Source organism: Ambystoma mexicanum, chromosome 6q (assembly GCF_040938575.1).
Source record: "Ambystoma mexicanum isolate Mex_15411 chromosome 6q, UKY_AmexF1_1, whole genome shotgun sequence".
In the NCBI taxonomy this organism is placed as follows: domain Eukaryota; kingdom Metazoa; phylum Chordata; class Amphibia; order Caudata; family Ambystomatidae; genus Ambystoma; species Ambystoma mexicanum.
The window spans coordinates 1,590,852,492-1,590,878,352 of record NC_090937.1 but is presented as its reverse complement, the minus strand read 5'-3'; the positions used below and the strand labels follow the sequence as shown (position 1 = coordinate 1,590,878,352).

General features: G+C 49.8%; 1 protein-coding gene across 2 annotated transcripts in view; it reads right to left on the bottom strand.

Annotated features, from left to right (window-relative positions):
• The window catches only part of ALMS1 (ALMS1 centrosome and basal body associated protein), a 417,466-nt gene that overhangs the window by 374,636 nt on the left and 16,969 nt on the right, over positions 1-25,861 (bottom strand). For both annotated transcript variants that reach the window (XM_069632315.1, XM_069632316.1), the window contains exons 3-4: positions 15,792-15,987; positions 7,133-7,253 (exon numbers count right to left, since the gene is read on the bottom strand). In XM_069632315.1, the coding sequence (XP_069488416.1) occupies positions 7,133-7,253; positions 15,792-15,987 (317 nt within the window). The remainder of the gene's footprint in view (positions 1-7,132; positions 7,254-15,791; positions 15,988-25,861) is intronic.

Here is a 25,861-nt window from a genome sequence, read left to right as displayed (position 1 = left end):
AGTGTGTAGCCATGTCTGGGGTCTCAGCCTGTAGTGCAAGAGCACCCTTCTTCTTGTAAGATGGTGCAGATCCTGAGTGGCTTATGCTGCTCTGGTCAGTAGGGGCAGAAGCACAGGTGGACTGGGTACTAGAAGCCTCAAAAGGCACAATGACCATAGGTCTTGGTGCAGGCATTGGCTGCAGGGGGATGTCGGCAGGGCCAACGTCAGTGTGATAGACCTGGACCGACACTGTCCCGGCTGGGGGACTCGGAGCAGGGGTGGATTGAGCTGCAGCTGCCCCTGCAGCCTCCCCACCCTGCCTACTTGGGGCAGCAGATGACCTTGCTGCCCCAGATCCACGTGGCTTGGTGACAGAAACTTTCACCGCCACACATGGATTAGACTTGCTGACCTGGAAGTCAGCCTGGGAGTCATCCTGTGCCGGTTCAGGTGACAAAATGGGCCGGTCCAACAAAGGCTGAGCTGGGATGGTGTCAGCTACGCTTCCCACAACCATGGGAGGGGGGAGGCATAGGTGGCCCCGATTGGTCCTCCACACACGGGGCTCCAGGGGCACCCTGCAAATACTGGCCACGTCCCCTACCGCACCCACCACGTCCACCTTTTGGAGGTCGGCCACCTTTGCCTCCCTTACTGCTTGGTCGCCTCCCAACCATGGCACTGATGTTATACGTATGGGAGTTGCAGTAAACAATTGTCCTGGGAAATTGGGGTGAAAGGGGTAGGGTACTAGATGGAATTCATGCCCTGGTGCTCTAGCAAGGCTGTATGTGACCCCTGGGGGAAGATGAAGGGTCACACAATGCACAGGCACCCCAAAAACAAAAGTACACATGCACGCAACCCCTGGTAGACCACGTGCGTGGAAAAATGAACCTGCACTACGCTGTGGCACCCAGAAACACAAAAAATAAGCATACGCGTGTTACACGCAGCCTACAATTACCTCTGAAGGGGTACGCGACACACGGGGGCAACCACAGTTGGAAAATACGTGCGCGACTCACCGTCTGCCTTGAAAAAGAATGTGAAAAAGACACGCGTGTGCGCGTTTGAAACACCCCCGCCAAAAGAAGAAAAGAACACAGTCTGAGGGAACAGGGAGTACGAACTGGAAACGTTGTGAAGTAATCGCGTGTGAACCGACAAGTACAAGAATCACCCACTCGCTCTCCACAAAAAGCACGTACAAGAAAATAGCGTGATACTCGTTTCTTTTAAGCCAGCCCACACGTGCAACGTCACTTACGCGCTTCTGCGCTAATGCCCTTTCCTCCAATAGCACGGTGACGTGCAGTTTTCTCATGTGCTGATTCACAATGCACTCGTGTTGTGGGGAACGCCCACGCGCATAAAACGTCGCTTACACGCTAAGGGCCTTTCCTCGGATTTCACGCTGACATGCACTTTTTTCACGTGCCAAATCACTCCGTATCAAGCTGGCCACGCGAAAACATAGGAAGACCACGCTCCTGCCCAAAAGGCCATTTTCCTGCCCCCAAGAACCCCGAGCATGCTCCCACCAGCCATCTGCTGCTGCCTGCCGTCCACGTGCCCTGCTATTTGGTGCCTGCACGTCAGCCACCTGCAGGGGTCCAGTTGCTGTGTCTACCCCTGCTGGAACTGAGACTCCCGACTGGGATACCATCGCTCCACAGCCCAGCCCCAGTTTCCCACCCATTCCTTCCTCGGGGGACCCCATGTCGGGGCAAACACCATCCGAGACCATAGGCGACCGCCAGCCAGAGAAGCAGAGGGCCACCAGCTTCAGTGAGAAGGAAGTTGGTGTCCTGGTGGAGCATGTCCTGGGGCATTATGATGCCATCTTCGGAACATCACGCACCAACAAGGAATGACGGGAGAGGCTCTGGGACGACGCAGTGGTTGCCATCAACGCGGAGGGGGGTGGCAACCTGCGACATCAAGCACGTCCGGAAGCACTGGGAGGACTTCAGGTCCAGGACCCTCTACAAGGCCCCGGCGCCTCGCAAAGGCAGAGTATGCAGACGGGTGCCGGGTCACCATGAGCAACATCCAGATGAGGGTCCTGGAACACGTAGGCCCAGTGCTCCACGCCCAGATCCTTCGGAGGCAGACCCGTCTGGAGTTGAGCGGTAAGTGGCCAAGCATTGCTGTGTGGGACAGGGCATGTTGCAGTGTGCTGGTAGTCTGATACTTGCCTGTATGTGTGACTTAGGTCGTGTATGGATGTGTGTGTGCAGGGACATCATGGTCATGCATGTGAGAGCAGTAATGTGTGAACCACATGGATGGTGCATGTGTTCCAATGCAACATGGGGAGCTGTATGCGGAATGCACACATGAATGCATGCCAGTCTCTGTTCTTGGACATGGAGGGGGGGGTGAGGGATGGGTGCTGCTCTCATGTACATGTATGGTGCACATGTGTGTGTGTCTGAGATGTGTGTGTGTGTGTGACTTTGAAACACCATGGATGCATGACACATGTCCGTGATGATGTGTAGATTCACGCATGCAGTGCGGTCACCGTTGTATCCACTGTGTCTATCCACTGTGTCTGTGGTGTACAAACCAGGATGCATGATCCTCCGGTGATGTGTGTGCATGGGATCAGTGTGAGCCATGATACATGCGAGTTTGAAGGCAACATTTTGGTTAAAAGAGGCCCTTGTACATGGATGCTGATGTTGATTGCAGGCGCCGTGCCTGTTTCTGCATGTGTGTTGCGTGCATTCACCCATGTATTGTGGAGGGACAGGATGGAAGAGACATTTGACAGTGCCACTCATTACTTCCTGTCTAGAGGAATATTGTACTGTACCCTGATGCTTGTATTCTATGTCTCCCTCTACGCAGCGTCAAGTGAAGAAGAGGGCAGAGACGGCGCTGTGGAGCCAAGCGGCGGGGGTGCCTCCACCGGGCGGCGACGCACGGCCCAGCCACCCTCCCAGGAATTGCCATCATCTGGGAGCGAGGGGACTGGTGCCGCGTCTGCCACTACGGCTGTAGCGGAAGGGCCGGGTGAGCCCCCACAGGGGCTTGCAATGGCGGAAGACGATGTGGAGACATCCAGGTTGGTGGTCTCCACAGAGGAGGAGGAGCCCGCTACTGAGCCGCACATGGGGCCTGGTGGGGGTAGTACCACTGCATGCACGAGCAGGGATGCCCCGTCCCAGGCCCGTCCGCAGGTGCCACGTCATCTGCCCCTCCACTACCTGCGGACGAGGGGTCCCATGAACGTATGGGCTCCGTCCCGATTGGTGTCGCGTTGCGCACGCGTGACATTCGTGATGACGTGCGTGCTTCCGGGGTGGAGCACGCACGCCATCACGAAAAGCAGCATTGTGACGTGGCACTGTTGGGAGGGGCCCTGGTCAGTGGGTTCCTACATGTGTCGCGCACTTTGGCGGACCTCTCCTCCTCTGTGGAGACTATGCGCCAGTCGTTCTCCCTGCCGTCTTCCGGCCCAGATTCCACCAGGGCCCCCTGTGGACCTGGCCTGACCAACACAGCCAGCTTGGTGGAGATCCCATCCCTGCCACAGTCGGGAGTTGGCGGTCCAGCAGGGGTGGACACCACAACAACTGGAGACCAGCTGATGGAGTATGTGCAGGCATCATCGGACAGGGCACATGGACACAGCAGCAGCAGCAAGCTCTAGGTGGGAGCAATGATGGCTTGGGGCCATCGACATCAGAGGGGCAGGCATTGGCCAGAGGGCAGGAGGACCCTGCAATGGGTGTGTCTTCCGTGTGGCTGCGGTTGGGCCAGCATATAGATGTGGAGCGGCAGCGGGCAGAAGAGGCACGACTCACAATGGTCAGGGCGGAGAACTCTATGCGAAGGGCACTGAGGCGGGCTGAGTGCCTCGAGGTTATTCGCAGGGAGTTGGAGTCCAACATGGCATCGTCCCTGCAAACCCTCGGGGCCATGGAAGAGGACCGCCTCCAGGACATTGAGCAGGAGTTCGATGATGGCCTGGCCCGGGAAATTGGAAAGTGAGCCGTTGGACTAGCCCGCCGTCATTGTATATAGTTTTTAGTGTTAGGTTTCATTTTCGTTTTCCTTTATTTTGGGGTGTTTGGAATTTGCCCCACACATTTGTATATATTTTTTTTATTAGGTAGTTTTTTTCATAGGTTTCTTTTCTTTCTTTGGGCTCATTGTACATAGTTGGACAATGGATTTATTGGATCTTTTTCTTTGGATTTCACATGGATTAATGGATTTTACTTTTTACGTTTCCTTTGGATTTACTTTGGTGGAGGGAGAGTTAGGACTATTTTTCTTTTGGATTGGTTATACTTTTCATGTACTCATCTTTTGGACATGCATGTTTGCTATTTTTTTATGCCTTCATTTCATTGCTTTATTTTTGTCCAGAATACATTTTGATATTTTACTTCCATGTGTGCAATTTGCTCTTTGACTTGATGCATGTGAAAATGTGGGTTTACACAATCAATGCCAACCAGTGTGTGTGTGTGACGGACATGTGTTGATGTACATAGTTGACTTTTGGTTTGTGTCTTGAGATAGGCATGTCAGTGTGGGGTGGATTGGGAAATCATTGCGTCTCAAGACTGGGGTGGCGTGCTGTGGTATTTTGGTGGAGATGTGTGCCATGATTGTGCATCTTTATGCCATGTGGCATGCTGGGTGGGTGGGGGTGCTGGTGGACATGGTTCGGGGCCTGCTGGCAGGTGTCCCTCACTGCAGGGGGGTGGGGGGGGTGGGGGACATGAGTCAGGGCCGGAGGCTCACTGCTGGGTGGGTGGGGTGCTGGGGGGTGTGAGACGGGGCCTGAGGCTCAAAACTGGGTGGGTGGGGGTGCTGGGGGACATGAGTTTGGGCCTGAGGCTCACTGCTGGGTGGGTGGGGGTGCTGGGGGACAGGAGACAGGGTCTGAGGCTCACTGCTGGGTGGGTGGGGGTGCTGGGGGACATGAGTCGGGGCCTGAGGCTCACTGCTGGGTGGGGTGGGGTGCTGGGGGACATGAGTTGGGGCCTGAGGCTCACTGCTGGGTGGGTGGGGGTGCTGGGGGACATGAGTCAGGGCCTGAGGCTCACTGCTGGGTGGGTGGGGGTCCTGGGGAACATGAGTCAGGGCCTGAGGCTCACTGCTGGCTGGGTGGGGGTGCTGGGGAGACATGAGTCAGGGCCTGCTGGCAGGTGCCCGTCAATACTGGGTGGGTGGGGGTGCTGGGGGACATGAGTTGGTGATCACTAGTGCAAGGTGACATGTCGGCTGGCTGGGGGGCATGCCCATGGTGGATGGGCTGCGTGCGGGACATGACCAGGGGTGCTGGGTAGTCCCCTGTGGTGTGGGCTGCCTGCAGGGGCCGTGGAGGGGGTAGAGGGCACACCTGGGAGGACCCACACTGCCAATTCACGTGTGGGACTCCCAGCGCACCCCACTGGATACACGTACCCCGCTCTCACAGCGAAATCGCGTGCGAAACTGCCCGCGACCCCCGAAATACACGTCCCCCGCTCTCACAGGGCCAATCGCGTGTGAAACTCCCCGCAAACTCCAATAATACACGTACCCCGCTCGCACAGGGCCAATCGTGCATGAAACTTCCCGCGCACACCTGAAATACACGTACCCCGCTTGCAAAGGCCAATCGCGTGTGAAACTTCCCGCGCACCCCCGAAATACACATACCCCGCTCGCACAGGGCCAATCGCGTGTGAAACTTCCCACGCACCCCCGAAATACATGTACCCCGCTCGCACAGGACCAATCGCATGTGAAACTTCACGCGCACCCCCAAAATACACGTACCCCGCTCGCACAGGGGTAATCGCGTGTGAAACTTCCCGCGCACCCCCGAAATACATGTACAATGCTCGCACAAGGCCAATTGCGTGTGAAACTTCCCGTGCACCCCGAAATACACGTATCCCGCTCGCACAGGGCCAATCGCATGTGGAACTCCCTGCGAACCCCAGTAATACACGTACCCCGCTCCCACAGGGCCAATCGCGTGTGAAACTTCCAGTTTACCCCCAAAATACACGTACCCCGCTCGCATATGGCCAATCGCGTGTGAAACTTCCCACGCACCCCCGTAATACACGTACCCCGCTCGCACAGGGCCAATCGCGTGTGAAACTTCCCACGCACCCCTGAAATACACGTACCCCGCTCGCACAGGGCCAATCGCGTGTGGAACTCCCCGCTAACCCCAGTAATACATGTACCCCGCTCGCACAGGGCCAATCGCGTGTGGAACTCCCCGCGAACCCCAGTAATACACGTACCACTATTATATACAGAGACTAGATGGGAATCCCAAGGGTTCCTGCCAAAGGCAAAACACAAACACAGACCCCCTCCCACTCCCAGAACGGTAGATGGTGGGATAACAAAGAACAATCACGCTAGATATGGGGGGAAAAAAGAAAGGAGCCACCAAGTTAGTACTTAGGTGACCCTATTGTGCAAAACCGGGACTGTGAATACAGTCTGCATTAAAAAAAAGAACACAATAGTTGGAAGTAGAACACGTCCACTGCCACCAGCCATAACTAGAAAGTTGTCTATGAGACTAAAATGTCACAGGAGCAGAAAGAAAGGGCATTCTATGTATCCGCTTAGCACTCCACATAAGGTGGTGTGTGCTAACCTCTCATAGTACAAAGTTTTAGAAGGGATACAAAGTATCCCTCTATCCTTAAGAACTGTAGTTACTCGAGGATAAGGAACGAATCTCAAAGGTGAACCCAAAGGGTTCCCAGCAACACTACCCATATGGAGCTGTGCTGCCGCAAAAGTTAAACACAGATGCCTTAAAAGAGATATGGAGGAAAGTAGACTCCATAAGAAAGTTAAAACACAGAGAAAAGAGCAAATAAGAATGAAAGAGTGGAAAAAGGCTCCACTCATTCAGGGTAGAAATAAAAAGGTCCAGTAGTCCACAAAAATGAGTTGGGGGTCTCACTAGGAGAGGGGATGAAGAATAAAAATGATAAATCTCGCTAACAGAATCCCACCTAGACCTTAGCTCTGAGAGCAGCTGGACAAGGGACAAAAACATAATATATTTGTCCAGATTTTAGTATTGAACCACAATACGAGACGAAGTGTGCAAGAGGGATTCATTTCATCCACTGACCTTTAAAGGGGAAAGGCAATCTCTTACCTCAAAGGAGCAAATTCCAGCTCAGTGCGCTGTAGCATGGTGTTATCGGAAATATTCTGTGCCTGGTTGGAGATAGAAGGCAGCAGGAGGAGATTTGGGGAGTTATGGCTGTCCTGCATTTCTGAAAAGATTAAGGTAGAAAAAGGTCCAGTGGTGAGAATAATGGATACTGACAAAATTAGTTACATAGAAATTCAATAAGATCAGTGTGCTACACACACAGCAGCGCAATGATAAGCATGTACAAATTGCTGCTCAGACGAGAAGGTGATGGGTAATCAATAGTATGTTTTGCCAATTAGGTTTTAGGATGCCAATTGCTGATGATCTCGATGCACAAAATGCACCTTTTTTCTAGTCTCTTACACACACACACACACACACACACACACACAACTCCCCCATGAGTCACACTCTCAGCTTGGCTTCCAGATCCCACTGTCAAGGGAGGAGGAATGTCCGAGAAGCTCGCCCGCCCTGCCTGTTCTCCTCCCCCAAGGTATCTTGAACGGCCGAAGTACTGACACAGTCTGACCTGGCAATCAGGGGAAAAGTAGTTTAGAAGTTATACTTATATTGGCTACAAAGCAAAACTAACAATTGGTTAGACAACCGGCAGTATAAGCTAAATGCAATTAGAAAGGTGAAAACGAGACACATAATTGTCAGGAAAGTCATAGGGCCATGACATCTAGATGGACCGAACTGTCTGAATGGGGATTTTTCTAGAGTGGGAGTTGACAAGACCTGGAAATTACAATGCCTAAAATGAGTGCAGTGATGTGAAACAGTTCACCGGTGAGAACACGTCAAGGGCATGCAGAGGAGATTCCCCAGTCCATATGATATGCCCAATGGCACACAGATGAAACAAATACTCAATCCTGTAGAAAGGCCATAGGACACACAGACTCAAGGTCCAGGACAGGAGATGTACAACGGGATTCCAGGAGACCAGAAAAAGAGGAAAATGGAAACTATAGAGGCATTTTAAATGGTGGCGAGGAAAGAAAAGCACTTTTGAACTTGGTGCCGTATACCCACTTGAGTGGGTAAAGTGAATACATTAAACTTTGAGTTCATTATGTTGCAGGTTCCACGTTTTGGACCTCGATCTGTCTCCCTTAAGGAGAGAGTATCCTTAGATTGCCTCATGGGATCGTCCTCTGCCTGCGGCCGGTGAGTAAGTGCAGGTGACCGGGGGATCCTCTGCATACTATTGCTGGGATCATCATCGACTAGCTTGGGAAGGCACTAAGCTCCGTTGTTCACCCCACTAGATGCCCCCAAGGTTAGGCAGGGTATTTTGTCACAGCCCTTAAAACAGAGAAATGCACTTCAGTAAGAAAATAAATTGAAAAAGAATACCGGGGTCCATGGGGTTAAGTATCAATGGTGGATGGGTCACTGAAGGGAAATCCTCCAGAAATGCAAAGAGGAAGTGTTCAACCAAATGAATAGACAGACATTTTCGAGTTCATTTGGGGGGGAAAAACACACATTTCTTACGCATTTTCATCTTACCATCTTTAATGTACTAGTGTTCACTGTTCCTATATAACCTGATTTATTCAGTAAAGAAATGTGTAATGGGGTGGTACAGAAGGCATGTGAGCAAAAGTAGTGTTTCCAAGGTTGAGCGCTGGGATGCTAGCGTTTTGTTTCCAAATATGACCAATCAAACAATATTGTAACCACCAGCCCTACAGATAAAGGCTGTATCGGGCACTTTTACTCCCTAAAAATAGGCAAATACACCCTAAAAATGAAAAGAGGGAGTACACATACTCCCAACAAAAATTAGGAAAAATACACAGGAACTTGCGCCCCTTCTTTCTCCCACACGGCTCCATGCATACGTTTAGACCAGTCGTGCACGTAGTACCATCAGAAGAAGCTACTATGGGGCGTGGCCTGGAGCGCCAGCGATGTGGCTGCAACTCTGAAGGCCTCCGTGGGGAACCCGCAGCCCTTGTCTATTACAGTGACGTACCAGTAAGCTGTCTCAAGAAAATGCACTCTGCGGCTGTCGGACCTTCTGGGCAATGAATTAAAGAGAAAATGAGCCCCTACCACCTGCTGTAAGCCCGGAACGAGGGTGATGAAGTCTGCAAAGAAGCCGCTGCCGGCAGAAAACAAGATGGCGGACGGACCCGAGCGGGGCAGCAGCGGCAAAGAGTGAGACCTGGAAGCGGGAGCCTTTGCTGGCGGACACAGAAGGGGGGCTTCTGGACCCCCCCCCCCCGACTATCCCATAATTCGCTTGAATTGCCTCCGTGTGGTGCACCGGGACCTCTGATCAGCCGCATCCGTGGGCGGGGCGAGCTTCCCCTGTACCGGCCTCGGGGCCCGGATTCCCTCGGCTCCCGGGCGGTGCAGGGACACACAGTAGACAGCTGCAGCCTCCGCGGGTGAGCGGATTCGGGAACCCGGCGGCTTGGCTTAACGGGCAGCCCGCGGTTGGGGCCCGGGCCGCCTGCCTCTGCATCTAGGCAGATCCTCCCCCTCAACACTTGGTGGAGGATCCCGGCTTCAAAACATCACAATGGCACGGGCCCTCTGGTGCTTACAGGGGGAGGCGGCCGCTGGAGGGACCACCGCGCCAAGTGACCAGGGCCCCATCAACACACCCTTATCCCCAGGGGCTACCTGAGGCGGCAGGGATCGCCTGGTAAGCGGGGGCACAGATCGCTTCACCCGCTGTCCCAGAATGCAGCTGGACTCTCATCTACTACCTGGGGCGCTCCGGCCCGCGGTGGATTCCACCAGGCATGTTCATTCGGGTATGGACCCCACCAACCAAGAGCCACGGGCCCCTTGGGTGAAGTAAGACCTGAGAGCCTAAATCTATTTTTTTCGCTTATAGGGGGCCCAGATCGCCTGTAAGACCCGAAGTGGCGTAAATCCCCCTAGCTCCCCAGTCAATTAGCTAGAGGACGACGCAGCTGTGAAGATACGGCAACCTCCACACAGCAGAGCTGGGGCAGCCCTCCTTGCAAACTCTGAACTGGCGGACATCACCAGACCTTTTCCCCCCCCTGCCCAGGAGACCATGCAGTTCTCCCCCTTTGATCTGACGGCCTTTCTCTGCAGGGGTATATCTCCTCTCTTGGCTGGCTCTCGGCAATCCCTGCCTGACCTATAGCTGGGGGGCCCCGGTCCCCTCCCCTGTCCTCTGCCTGGAGGCTCAGGCCCCACTGTAGCCCACTGGAGGGGGCCCAGACTCTCCCATCCCTTCCTAGCGAGTGGTGCGATGCGGCCTCGCCTGAATGGCCAACAGCCCACAGGCGCTCATATTTAGAGCTTAAAACCACAGATTCACTACAGACCGCAACAATAAACAATAAAGTGCCATGGCTAAACAGCTCAAACATCCTAAATCTGCTGACATTTCCACCATGCTCCTCTCAGCGGACAGGGGCAAGAAGGCAGACCCCCCGAAACTTACCCCGGAGAAAATGCCAGAAGAAAGAGGCAGCCTTGCAAGCAAATAAGACCTCCAAGCCTTTATGTCGGACATTAAGTCTGAATTTAGATCTTGCATAACGGAGCTCATGTCGAAACTGGAGCCGACGGACCAGAGGGTCTCAGATGTCGAGCATAGGTTGGGGGAAACAGAGGTCCTAGCCCAGGAGCATTCTACCACCCTCGTGGAGGTGCAGCGCGTGATTCAGGCCTTGAGGGATAAAACAGAGATCCTCGAATTCAAACAAGAGGATCTCGAGAACAGAGTCCACTGCAATAACCTGCGGATTTGAGGGGTCCCCGATAAAGATTTGGCGGAATATGTGGGCGACTTCTTTCAGTCGTTGTTGCCGCACTTGGACAAATCTCAGCTCCTACTAGATCACACTCATAGACTACGCCCACGACGAGGAACGAACTCGGACTCCGCCCCCGGATGTGATCACAAGAGTTCACTTCTTTACCACCAAGGAAGCCATTTCTGTAATAGGCCGATCACGCAATGAAGTATCGTTCCAGGGCTCCCCACTTCAAATCATCCAGGATCTCTCTCTCTCTCCTGACGCTGCAGAAGCGCAGGGCCCTTAGACCGCTTACGCTTTTCCTTCAAGACCATCAGATTCGCTAGCGGTGGCTATTTCCAACAGCTCTCCAATTGTCGCACAAGGGTACCCCCCCGAACGATTAGCCACCTCGACGATGCAACTACAATTCTGCGCCCCGTCTCTCCTGGGACCTAAGAGTCTCCCTCCCCCGACCCTGCAGAGACCGGATCAGGCAGATCCTCCCCCAAACCGAGGCGGGAACCCTGGTCAAGGGTACAAAGAAACCGGAAAACCAAGTAACGCCCGGGCGCGTTCCTGAGAAAGATACAGCACTGTAACATGAATCATTAATTGCTGCTGCGGGCCCCGGACGGCCCATGCCCGACTCCAAGGTGCATGTCACCGTATTTCCTTTGGAGTGAAATCCAACCCTTTTGGTTGGTTATAGCCCTGTTGGCTATGGGGCACCCCGATGAGACAAAATCGGACCCCCAGGTACAGGTTTTGGCCCCCCCATTGGAGGTCAATGTTGGAAGACCTTTCCTCCCGTTGGAGGCGATTTAAAAAACCCCAGCCACAGGATGATCCCGTGAAGAACGCACCTCTCGACTATGCTGACTTTGGCTCCCCCCCAACCCCTGCCCCTGGGACCTACACCGTCCCCAACGATAAACAGGAGCGGTTTTACCAAGACTTCGAGGAGGCCCTACTCCCCTTCATAGAGGGGCAAGTCATCATTGGAGGAGACTTTAATGGGGCCACGGACCCGCTTATGGATGGATCACACCCCCCATCTTCCAGAGGCCTAAAGTTGGCAAAGAGCCTGCTCCACCTCTTCCGGACCCTAGAGGTCGTGGACACATACGTACTTTATCCCGATGAGAAAGCCTTTACATTCTACTCGTATGTGCACCGAACCTTCTCCCGGATTGATTTGCTCCTGGCTTCAACAACCCCCCGCCCGATATAACCAAACCCCCCCCCCCCCCCCCCCCCAAGTCCTAGCTTTCGTAGACATCACCATTGGTCCCAGGGTCCTCTCTGATCACGCTCCAGTCTCGCTAACCCTGCGAGCACATGATCCCGATCCTCCTCCCCACCGCCGATGGACCTTGTATGACCCCAAATTAAACGACATGGCGGTAAGGGACTCCATTGCCAAAATGATAAAACCTTTCTTCGCAGAAAACCGGAATGAGGACACCTCTCCAGCCAACACTTGGGACGCCATGAAGGCTGTGCTGAGGGGGGGACTGATTGCTCAAGGTGCAGCTTTTCACAAACAAAGACGCACAATCTGCACGGCCCTGGAGAAAGAGATCCTCGAAGCGGAGGCTACCCAAAAGCAGAAGGCTTTGCAGGCAGCACGGAAGAGGCTGGAGGCGCACTATGCCGAGGTCCGGCGCACTTGCTAACCAAAGCCAAACGGTAGTATTACGCCAAAAGTAATAAAGCAAACAAATTGTTGGTGGGCAAGCTCGCCAAGGCCAAGAAAAGAAACACCATCCTGGGCCTCCACGACCCCAATGGCACTATCCAGTTTGCAGAACGGGAGAAGTTGCGGCTGGCAGTGGCCCACCTTTCAGAAACGATGACAGCAGCCCCAAGAAATCAAAGGGAACAACAGGACTACCTCCAGGGTGCTGCCCTTCCACACCTCAAAGCTGCGGCAAGGGAAAAGCTTGAGGCCCCCATCACAGGGAGGAAGTCTTTACGGTCATTAAAGACCTTAAGCCCAGAGCCCCGGCCCAGATGGATATTCCACGATTTTACAAATTCTTCCGCCCCCAATTGGTGGCCCCCTTGACTCTTCTCTTTAACTCCTGTGCCACCACGGGAAGCACCACCCCCTCTATGCAGGAGTCAATCACGTTCCTCATTCTCAAGCCCGGAAAAGACCCTAGGGAAAATAGCTCATAGAGGCCCATCTCCCTGCTAAACCTCAATGCCAACATTTACTCCAAGATTCTGGCAAATCGCTTGGCACTCGTCCTCCCTGACATTATAGACCCGAACCAAACAGGTTTCATATCTCACAGATCAACGAGGGACAACATCCGCAGAGCCCTGAATTTAATAGAGGTCGCAAACCAAGAATCTCAACAACTTGCCCTGCTGGCCCTAGATGTAACCAAAGCCTTTGATAGAGTGGACTGGACCTTTCTGCGCCTCTCCCTTGAAGCTTTTCATTTTGGCCCAACTTTCCAAAAACTGGTCCTAGCCAATTACCAATCCCCCAACACTCTTCTGAGAGTCAATGGCCACCTATCTGACCCGATCCCTCCTTCATGTGGAACGAGACAAGGGTGCCCCCGATCCCCCCTGCTGTCTGCCCTGGCCATGGAGTCCCTGGCCCAATGCATCCACCTGAATCCCCAGATTAAAGGCCCACAAGTAGGCCCCTCTCAACACAAGATCGCCCTTTATGTCGACGATGTGCTGATGACTATTACGGAAATTGCGCCATCCATGGGGCCGGCCTTAGCAGAAATTCACAGATTCGGGAGGGTGGCGGGTTTTGCTATGAACTTCGAGAAGTCTGTGGCCTTGGGGGTCGGACTAGGCCCAGGGGAGAAAGAATCCCTAGAGAAGCAATGCCCAATACAGTGGAGTGTCAAATCTATCCCTTACCTCAGTGTGTAGATTCCGGCCCGTCCGGCATATGTCTATCAGGCTAACTTTCCCTCCCTTTTCGATGAGCTGGAAAAAGACCTGAACCATTGGCTCCCGCAAGAGATTTCGCTGGTAGGGCATATTATGGCGTCGAGATGAATCTCCTCCCATGGTTTCTCTATGCTTGCTCCTCTCAGCCCATCTCGATCCCACTCCCCTTCCCCCCCGCAGTGTCTGCAAAGAAAGAGGATTAGCTTTATCTGTAGAGGCATAAAGCTGCGCATCCACCAGAGAACGATGATGGGCAATCCCAAATTGGGTGGACTGGGGGTCCCGGACCTCCGTAGATACCAGATGGCAGCACAACTAGCCCACTTTCAGGCATGGGGAGTTGCCTCACGGCGTTCGAAGTGGATGGAGATCGAACAGTCTCGACCCCCCCTCCCTTTCCGCTTTCTCCCATTCCCCAGCCCCTTCACTGCACCGAACCTGGCCGACCATTCTGACCTCTACTAAACACCTGGTGAAAGCCTGGTACTGGGCCTGCAAATGTAGGGGCACTCAGGAGGGCCTGGGTCCATCCTCCCCAATCTTCCACAACCCGTCCTTCTCGCCAGGCTCGTGACCTGCAAACTTTCGGAACTGGGCGGCAGGAGGTCTCGAATCGCTAGGGCAACTCTATGAGGAGGGTCGCCCACGCTCCTTTGAGCAATGCAAGGCATTATTCCAGTTAGCGGAAACGGACAGGTTCACATCAAAAGTGAATGTTCAAATAATGGATGCGGTCCTTCAGATTCCCAACAAGATAGACACATGCTTATGAATTTCTGTTTTGTCCCAAAATGATTTCTCAATGAGGATTTGATGCAGACATTGTGCAACACCTTCCCCTAGAATTACAAAGCCAAAAAGCAGGCTATTAAGAGGGCAAATGTAAGATACAATGTAGCACTCCTGCTACACCGATTTAGTGTAAAATAGCGATGCTTTAGGTCGGCAAGCAAGCACATATTCTCTCTAGCTGGATCTAAAAAGGATGGTTCACATTAAACTAGAACTTACTTAAAACCTGCTCTCCCATCACATGTTGGGGATCCAGTTTTGCCATAGAGTAACAATCGAAAGTCATCAATTCTCCACCTAACACTCCTTCTGAACTGAGATGGTGTTATTTTCTTTCATTTACAACTAGTGGGTGATAATTTCCACACTGGATATGGACCATCATCCATCACTATGCCTACCACCAGTATGGTCAATGAGTGGCTCAGAACACTGCTTGCCTAAACCCTGACACGTCGAAACCCCACTTGGTTTTGGCACCATGTGACCTCAACAGTATTTATTACATGATGGAACCCTGGGGTGAGCAGTCACTGCTGCATAATACGATGAGTGAGTCCCGCAAGATCAATAATCCACATAAACAGACTCCCATTCAAAACTTGAGCCAACTGGGAACCCAAAGCTCAAAGACAAAGTAAACTGGTGCATGGAGACCCCGTTACAGAGGAATAACGATCAAAAACTATGACCAAAGGGGGTCAAATAATGCAACAATATTTCTCCTTGGGGTACCTAAACTGGCCAGGGGAGTCTTGGGTGGTTCCGGTTGTGTCGGGCGGATGCCAAAGTCGGGAATTTCAGTTAGTCTGCACCCTTACCGAAGACCTGTCGGCCACTTGGGTACTACATTAAACAATTATCCTCAGATCTGGAGCGAATCTCAACCTCCCTGTGGATAAGACCAACCGGAAACTAAAGCCGACTGGGAATTTGGAGTCTGTGGCCTCTCGAATTGTGTAGAATTGGGCTCAGATTAACTAAAGGAAATCCCTTTTGATGTGATGTATTATGAAAATTATGTAAATGTTTGTTATTAGGATGTACTTTGATGGCCCTATGGCCAAATAAAGTTATTTGATGAATAAGGTGCAACAGTCTTTTGGGTGCCAACCATACAGATGATTGATTTCTTGTTACATTCAAGGCGCACTGTGACCAGATTTGATTAAAACCTTTAAAATAAGCTGTACCTAGAAGCCCAGATGAGATCAGGCCTCCTGCCGTTGTACTTCCTGGATCAACAGACTGCATCAGTGTGCCTTCCTCCAGAGTTGGGAACTCAGACAGGGCAGTCTCCATCCCAGCTCCGCCCATCCTCGTCATAGATGCAGCAGTAAAGCAGCTGGCATCTTCCTCTGCTGGAAGCTGATACCAGGACTCCAGACCCTGAAAATGTACAAAACACAATGTCCAAACATGGTTTGATGCTGGGGGACATCACAGGTTCAACGCATATTTAAATCATGCAAAAGCTTGCAAGAGGGAGGACACGTTCTGTAGGACTGGAGAAAGGTTGATATTGGCCTGCTTTACAAACTTAGGGACTGAAATTGAGGCCTGCATGCATAGGCCAGTCATCCTGAAACCGAACATGGAAAATTCAATTATAAAGAAATTATTAGACTGCTGAAATGAGTATGTCACTGGATTCACAGATGCATTTTTTCATACAAGGAAGCACCCTATAAGGGAGATACAAGAATTAGTTATCTGATATTCTAATAACCAGGTCAAACAGAACACTGGATGTAGGCTTGTGACAAAATCATAATCTGGCAAGAAGTAGTACGGGGGTGAGGCAATCAAAAGGATTCTATGCACATTGAGCAAAATTGTGCCAAAACTCTGCTCAGAGGTGTTTCAGTCATAAACGTAAAAAGAAATGGCATTCTCCCTTTACCTCCTTATTGTTAGCGTGGGCTGAGCAGTGGCCATACTCTGCAGAGATGTGGATCATCAGCGGAAGATTCTAAACAGCAGCGATCCAGTGAATACTAATATAAGGGTAATGTCCAGGCAAGGCTCTATGCAAATGCCAGCCTTTACCAGACACATTGATTTTTTTAAAATGATCTTTATTGTGTGCATTAGTAAAGATCTTTCCACACACATCACAAAAAAAGAGAATTCATAAGTTATAGACCAAACACATTTAAAATCCATTAAGTCCAAAAATGGTTAAGACACCTAGCTTTCCAATATAAAATCATTATAAAAATGTACACACATTATTCTTTGTATCCCTCGTAGTGAACAAAGGGACTAAGTCGTGTTGCTCCTGCAACAGTACCTCTAATTGACATCATACATCTATTAAGGCACTGATACAATGACAGATGTGGCTGCGATGCAATACGACCAAAAAGCATCGGTCTACGTGTGTCATATTAGTCAGAAATGTATAGTAACCCTTGTAGTAAAAACCCAGCAGCCCAAGACTATTGAATCAGCACATGCCCTGTTCCATAGCCAGACGACAGATTCTACAAATCATCTTTTCTCGGGGGAATGTCATATCTGACTCCTACTGGTGCTAACACTGGGCGCCGATTTAATCGCAAGCGCAAGAAATGGTACTCCACATAAATAACAGCGTTTTATGTAATGGGAACGCTTGAGATACGTATTGCCGAAACATACCTTTTGTTGTCAAATGCTTGATGTAACAGCTCCAGGGTAGGTCTTTTTCTTGAGATTGTTAATTATACTACTCAGAATTCAGTCTTCCTCTGGCTGCCATTTAATGGCTGAGTTACAGTTCTCTTGCTCCTTCCTAAACCTATACATGCAATCGCAGCAATCTAAATTACCATTAATCAATCTATTAAACAGATTCGTAACAGGGTCATTTATGGAAGAACACATTTTCAAATATAAAATAATCTTGCTAATGTTTAATTGGACATTCAATGATGGAATACCCAACTAAGGCGAATTGCCTGTACCGCGACACCATGTCCAAATCCCAAGACAGGTTGTCATAAATTGCCTTCTACCACACTTAACCATTGTGACATAAGAGTGAAAAACAATTCTAAAATCATATAGAATCCCCTGTATAATACTGTCCTGGGATATTGTAATCAATCCCTCCAGGGAGCTACCCCCTTGGGATTTAAAAAAATGCTTAACAGCAGCAAATGTTCCTATTACATCGCAGCTTTTCTGTTGTTTAATTTGAACATTAACAAAAACCACTCCAAGATATTTAAAACAGGAAACATGCTCAATCTTTATTGCCAAGATAGCAGGAGAGACCCCTTGTCATACAGTCCTTTCCAAATGTTATTATTTTGATTTTGGAGTAATTGATTATTAAACAATTTCTCTTAATACCAACAGTGCGTTGAGTTTTGCTAGCCGATCGGCGTACCTTCCCGAATAACCAAGTCGTCGGCATAACTTAGCCATAGAATATGCTCCACACCAATTTTCGGGGGAAAATAATGCGCTTCGACAAGTTCAAGGTCTAAGTCTGCTAAATACGAATTAAATAAAGCAGGGGCCAAGACGCAGGCTTGTGTTCAGACCCCAATTAGCAGTAATCATGTTTGAAAGGGTGCCTGAATCCAATCTTATGTGCATCTTTGTATTGCATGCAGTACCTGTAGCATCTTTAGAAGACCCATTGGGATATCTCATCTACTCAACTTCTTCCATAGCCTGTTTCTATTGATAGTATCAAAAGCGGCTGTGTAATCAATCAAGGCTACATATAGCCTCTTATCCTTGTTTGTATTGGCATCTTCAATCAGTATCCAAAGCACAATATTCCCAGGTTCAGATCTATCCTCACTTTTAAAAACTGGGATAACATGTGCCATTTGCCAGGAAGAGGGAACCAAACCACTGTTGGATACGCTTAAACACAAACATTTGAGGATCTGCACCCATATATCAGTGTCTTCCTTAAATACCAAGTTGGCAAGCCCAGCTTCAGCCGGGTTCTCGCGAGCCATTACTTCTTTGTATCATCTCCCTTGTATCCCGAGAGGAATAAACATAATAGTATCTGTACTGGGACAGCTGGTTTGCATTGTCACGGTTAATTTTGTCCCAAACTTCTTCTCAATATACCTTTTCCACTTCTTCTCCCCCCCCCACAATAGAGTTAATTAATCGTTTAGAATTGTCCCGAGTGAATTTGTGGTAGATAGACCAGAACTTCTTTTGTGTTCCCACTTTTTAGCAGCACATATATAATATTCCATTTGGCATAAGAAACAGAGACTCTAAGTTTTTTTTAATCAAGGTTCTGTATTTGTGTTTTAAATCACAAATCTCTTCCTTTTTTAGTACCATAAGTAAGAGCACTATTCCTACAAACCATTCCCACCATTTAATATTTTTCTTGGCAGCGATTATTGCATCTATGGGATAATTTTATTCTCATTATCTCAAACCACTCTGCCCAGATTACCAGAACCATAATTGTGGGCTAGCATTTTGTTGTTTCCACAAATCTGTCACTGCTAGATTTGTCTATACCTTTAATTAAATGAGACTGTATCTTGCTGACAAGCTCATTTAATGATTTCATGTTTTTGCAATGCCAAATATTTGGATTCCCTCTCTCATTAACATAATGGCAGCCTTTTAATGTGGAATTCCTATCATAGGGAGTCACTTGCACCACTATATTCAATACTGCATGGTCGCTATAAGGATTAAACAGCAGGTGAGTTGACCCCATGTGACGTTCCAAACGTTTACCTATAAGCACACAGTCAATGGTAGTGGAATGTTGATAGTTATACCAAGTGGGATCCATCACTTCTGTCTGCACCCCCCCAGATATTATGCGCATTGGCCAGGTTATTCAAGAGTAAAAACGCATCTCATAGTACGACCATCTCTCTTTCTTTTCATAGCTTCTTCATTCCTTGACAAGTCTGCATGCATCCCACTGTAATTCCAATCCCCCCCAACCAATTCATAACAATTAAAATCACCTTCCAGTACAACAGGTGCATTAGCCCGCTCATCCCTCCATTTTAGGATGACCAATTCAAGCGCCTGTATTATTTCTGCACAGAGCTTCCCGCACCTGGGCACATAAACATTAATAACTAGTAACTTTTTAGTCTCCTTAGGGGAGCCCAAGTCAACCACTCAACATAACATGGAATCGTTCCTGAAACCGCCCTTATAAACGTGCCAGGTTAAGGGGACTTTTAGCACCCATTAAGATGTAGCCATAAGGGCGACCTCTTGTTCCCTTCTTTGCATGTCCTTGGATAACAGAATAGCTGTCTAAATACATTTCTTCTTCAACCATGTCACTTGCAATACAATTACACCATACTTATTTAGAGTACCAAGCCCCTTCTGTCTACCTACGAAATGTGAGGGTCCTTGTGTACCATGTCATCATATGTATGTGGCGTGAGACCTGGGCACAGGTCTTAGTTCCTGCACAATTTTGTTAAAAAGCGTCGAAGTACCCATTCCCATTGGGGTGGCACCATCAACCCTGTGCAGTATGTTGGTCGTATGCGACTCTAAAACCCCTTTGTATCTTTTTTCACCATAATAAATTTAGTGTCAGGCTCCTCCTGCATCAGTGCTGATGTGACTGTGTAGGAATCCATTTTAAGACAGTGGGGAGCATATTCCATTATCTGATCTGTCACTACGCAGAGTATAAATGCATACGGGAGCCTTTGTTAACAATCTCTACATAATCAATGCCTGCAGTTCACACAACCCCCTCAACTGTGGGATAATACCCAATAAATGATAACGATTTTGGGGTCTAGTATCGCTATTACCTAATAAATGAGTGATTTTCAAGAGACGGCAGTCCCATTTAGATGCATTTCTCTTTCTTCTCCTCCACAACTATACTCAGTCCTTTCCCATTATTCAATTCCTCCCTCATAGAGAACTCCACTGATATTGTTGATACGTCTCCCGTCATTTGCTTCCCCCTACACTATCATAGCCATTTCCGGATTCACTTTTATCCTCTGTGTCATGCTTTTGTTTTTAGAAGCCTACTATACGTATTTATTTATTTATTTGCATTTGTATAGCGCACCTGCAGCCCAGAGGCATCGTGGCGCTTGTTACACGAAGTGTATAAACATTTTCACTTGGTAAGGTTACGTGTGACCGTGAGGTCTCTTAGTTACAGGTACATAATTCAGCAGTAATACATACATAAAGTTTAGTAAGACATAAGAAAGCAATTGAGTGGTATTAGATGAAGAGTTGTGTTTCGATTGCTTTGCGGAAAGCTTGGTGAGACTCAATCATTCTTAGGTTGGGCGGAAGGGCATTCCATTGTGTGGCGGCTCTCGTGGGAAAGCTGGATCCGCCTGCACTGGCCTTTTTGGTTTTAGGAACAAGGATAAGGTTAGAGTACCGCTCTCTGAGAGGTCTTGTGGCGGTGTGTTTGACAATCCTCTGGACGAGGTATGAAGGGGCAGCATCATGGAGGCATTTGTGTGCCAGGGAGAGTGTTTAGAAAATAATTCTCTATTTGACAGGGAGCCAGTGGACCTGTCTCCCGATTTCAGAAATGTGTTCTTTCCTTGAGGTCCCAGTGGCTGCCCGCAGGGCATTGTTTTGTGCCAGTTGTAGTTTAGCAAGGTTTTTGCAGGAAGTCCCAGATAGTAGGGTGTTGCAATAATCGAGTCTGGAGCCAATAATGGCTCTGCCGATGGTGAGACAGTTCTGTCGTGATAGGAATTGTCTGGCTGCGTTGATTATTTTCGCGTAGTAGGCTGAAGAGGAGGCAATGGAATTCACTTGTCTGTCTATGGTGAGGTTTGAGTCTAGGTAGACGCCAAGTGTTTTGACATTGTCAGAAACCTTGATGGGTGTGTTGTCAATAGTGAAAGAGGAGTTTTCCCGACTTAGGTTATCCAGGGTAGAGGGTGAGCCGATAAGTAGGAGTTCCGTTTTTTCGCTATTAAGGCAGTGCCAGTTGTCCGCCATTCAGGATTGGATGGTTGAGTAGATAGCTGTGAGATTGGACATGTCAGTTTTGTAGTCACCTGTGAGTGGGATTAGCACCTGTGTGTCATCCGCATAATTAGTGTATGAGATGCCCAGGGAGTCCAGGATGCTAAACAGAGGCCTAGTGAAGAGGTTATATAACGTTGGCGCTATGCAGGACCCTTGTGGGACTCCACATTTGAGGAGGCTGGGGGTGGCGGAGGCTGAGTCTGAGAAAACTTTCAAAGCCCTGTCTTGGAGAAAGGAGGTAATCCAGTCATAGGCTTTGGGGGAGAAGTTAGCCGCAGAGGCGAGATGACGGCAGAGAGTGTTGTGATCGTCCAGGTCGAACGCGGCTGATAAGTCAAGGAGCAGGAGGTGTGCCGTTTTGCCTATGTCTCTCAGCTCGTCTATCTGGTTCTTTAGGTCAAGGAGGGCCGATTCAGTGCCATGTCGTGGGCGGAAACCTGATTGCCGCAGGCCTAGGAGATGGTTCTCTTCCAGGTAATTTTGTACTTGCAGATATGCAGCTTTGTCGAGAATTTTAGCAGGAATGAGACTGTGGTGATGGCATATAGTTCCCGGGGATGGTAGGGTCGAGTGATGGCTTTTTTAGTAAAGGGCGTACCCAGGCTTCTTTGAGATCTTTGGGAACAAGACCTGACCTGAAGGAAGAATTAATGAAGGCAGTGAGGAAGGGTGCAAGGGTGGGAGCAGAGTCTTTGATGAGTTGGGCTGGGCAGGCATCACCTTTGCAATTGGAGGGTTTAATTGATTTGAGAAGGGTAATGACCTCCGATTCCGTAATATCTTTGAAGTCGAACGGGGGTGAGGGGTTCAGTTCGGGTGAGGTGGGCACTTGGCTGTGCTGGCTGGCTAAAGCCCTTTTTGGTGGCCAATGATTTTGGTCTGAAGGGTGTTGAGCTTGTCTAGCATTGCAGACTGAATGCTGTTGCACCAATTTTCATCCTTGAGGAGCGTGGGTGGAGGGTTTTTCCAATTCTCTAAAGATTGAAAATATTTCTTTGGAGTTTGATTTGGCCTCATTAATCCTTGAGTTAAATGAAAGGGCTTTAGCTTTAATGGCATTATTTTTGTATGACTTGGAGATAGACTTGAAAGCCTCCCTGTTTGATTCCAAAGGGTTGCTTTTCCAAGTAGAGAGGGCGGATCGTTTTTCTGAGCGTTTTTTAAGCAGCTCATTGGAGAACCAGGTATTCAAATGTTTAATTTTCTTGGCTTTTTTAGAGGCCAAGGGGGCGATGGCGTCTATTGCTTTAGTGATTATGCGTTTGAAGGTGCTGGCCAGAGTATCTGGGTTATTGGAGGAGGGCGCATGAAGCGCAGGCACCATTAGAAATGGTGAAGATTTTCCACTGTAAGTTTGCGTGAGCTCCTGGCGAGTGCTGATGGACATGTGGTGATGGGGATGAAGTGTTTTTTCTTAGCAGTGAGATTGAACTGGATATAGTGGTGGTCGGACCAAGGAATAGGGGTATTGGCGGTGACTAGAATGGAGCTAATGTGCTGGTTGATCCAATCAGAGTGCATCCTTTGATGTGAGTGGGTTCAGAGATGGTTGGTGCAAATCCTAGGGTGGTAAGGGCTTTGTTGAGGGCTTTGCATGGTGATCCTTGGGGTCATTGAAGCCCAGGTTAAGAATGATTTGGGACGTCTTTTTAATACTATCCGACAGGGCATGGATGAGAGAATCTTGGAAATCGGTGCAAGGGCCGGGAGGTCGATATACACAGCCTCATCACGAGTCTGGCGGTAACCCTTAAATGCGGCGGTAGCGCTATTACCGCTGCATTTAAGGGTCCACCAGATCATGGCCTTGGCGGATTTCCCCCCAGCTCTGAGCTGGGGGGAAATCCGCAGCAAATTTGCCGATTGTCAGCGCTATTACCGCCGGCGGGAAATCCGCCGGCGGTAATAGCTTGACTTTTCCCCATTGGGCCCAATGGGGAATGAGGAATTCCTGAATGGGCCCAATGGGAAATGGGCACTAACCGTTCCGCCAAACCTGTGATCTGCCGCTAATAGCGCCGGGGGGTTTGGCTGTAGGGATAATAGCACCAGCGTTACCACCCAACTCGTGATGAGGCCCACAATGTGTATGCTGATAGTGCAGTTGTGGGATAGGTTGATTTTGAGTGGGAGGTAGTCACAGTTAAGTCCAAGCTGTCCCGGTGATGCCCTGATGCTGAGGGCGACACCTCCGCCTCTCTGATTGGTACGGTCTTTCCTGAAGATAGCGTAGTCTGAAGGGATGGCTAATGAGAGTGCAGGCCCAGAGCTATCATTCAGCCAGGTTTCGGTAACTACAAGTATGCTGAGGTTGTCTTTGATGATAAGGTCGTCAATGTCGAGGGGATGCGCAGGAATGGAACAAGCATTAACCAGTGTGCACCTTAGAGTAAGGTCAGAGTGCTGTGTGGTGGTGTGTGGAGAAGGTTGTGGAGTGACATTGGATGGCACAGAAATATAATGTGGCTCAGTAGTGGTTTCAGTGGGGGTAGGTTTAGTGAAATCAGGGTGGTTAGGCATACATGAATCAACAGGCCCAGGCAGTGCAGCAGCATGAGTGGGCAAACATGGGTCAACAGGCACAGGCAGTGCAGCAGCATGAGTGGGCAAACATGGGTCAATGGGCGTGGGCAGTGCAGCAACTGGATTGGGCAAACATGAAAAACAGGCACAGGCAGTGCAGCAGCATGAGTGGGTAGACATGGGTCTGAACCAACAGGGGGCGCAGAAGTTCGGCTGCCTGTGCCGGCGTCTCCTCTTCTCAGGCTGAATCTTTCTGAAAATAAAACAATCTTAACAGCAATTCTGCCACTTACCTTTATCCGTTCCTTCTGCCCTGCTCCCGAGGTTCCTCCGGCTCCGACCTCTGCCAAGAAACGTACCCGTTTTCAGCCGCTGCTACATCGGCCTCGCGAGAGGCCTCCCCCTGCTCTACCATCTACCCGGCTCTCATGGTGATCCTTCCCGCGCTGCGTTTGGCTGGGACGGCGCTGTGCACAGTTTGCCTCTGGGCGTCATCAGTGCCTGCTGCGGTCCTGGTGCCTCACTGCGGCTTTGACCATCCCGCTTTCAGCCGCTGCTGCATCAGCATTGCGGGGGGCCTCCCCCGGCTCTACCATCTGCCAAGCTCTCGCGGTGGTCCTTCCCGCGCTACGATCGGCTGGACGGCGCTGTGCACTGCTTGCCTCCAGGTGCCACCGGCGCCTGCAGCGGTCCTGGATCCTTGCTGCGGCATTGACCATGCTGTGTTTCAGCTAGCGTGCGGCCACCTGGGTCCCTCGTTGTCTTCTCCGGCCCGTCTCCCTCCTGGAGCTTGGAGTCCCGTCTGTCTGCCGCCATCTTGACTTCCCCCCCTCTCTGGCGGCCCTCTTCATCTGGCTGTGAACCCTCCTGCTTGCACCCGCTGGAGACTGCCTGTCTCGTCCTGGACCCCGTCTGGTTCACGACTGCCTGATTCCCTCCTTGAATCCTCAACTAAGCTGTTGCTGTCTGCCACCATCTTGTCTCCTCCCCAGTCTACGGTGGCCCTCCTCACTTGAGTGGGACCCTGTTGCTTCCTCCTGACAGCATCCACCTGACTCCTCAGGCGCTCCACTTACCTGCGGCGAGCATGGAGGTTAGTGGAGGGCCTGGTAGTCAACTTGGAGCATCTATCCAGTGAAGCCATGACAAGAAACCCTAAACGCCAGACAACCTTCTCAATCTAAATCATAGGGCTGGACAATATGTACCAAAACTCATATCTCAATATTTTTGGGCTGAATGGTGATGTACGATATATATCTCGAAACTGTTTATGCGGGTTAAATGCTCTGTTGTGAGCCAACTACATGCGAGATGCCAATTATATGATATGGCATTTATAAGGCGCCTATACACAAGTGCCAACAGTACTAATACTGAACAGTAAATGCAAAACACAACTAACATTAATTGTAAGTTAACCTGATTCTAAAATTGTAATTGATTCAAAAGGACATCATCTTTGCAATAATGGCAATACTAAAAAAAAAACAAAAATCAAGTAGGATACACATCCCTGTATGCACTAAAGTAGGCATTAAGTGACATTTGGTCATATTGATTTGTCATTATCTTAATTTAATGGGTGACAGATTATATATGGGATACATTACTCACCGTAATTGTATTTCTGATGCTTGTATATGCTTAGATTCACATGCTGTGCATAGGCCGACATCTAGTGGAAGCTGCAAAGTATTACAGTTTGTTTTTCGAAACTCGAAAAGGGACGTCGAACAGGGCGTGCCAGTAATACTATCCCTAG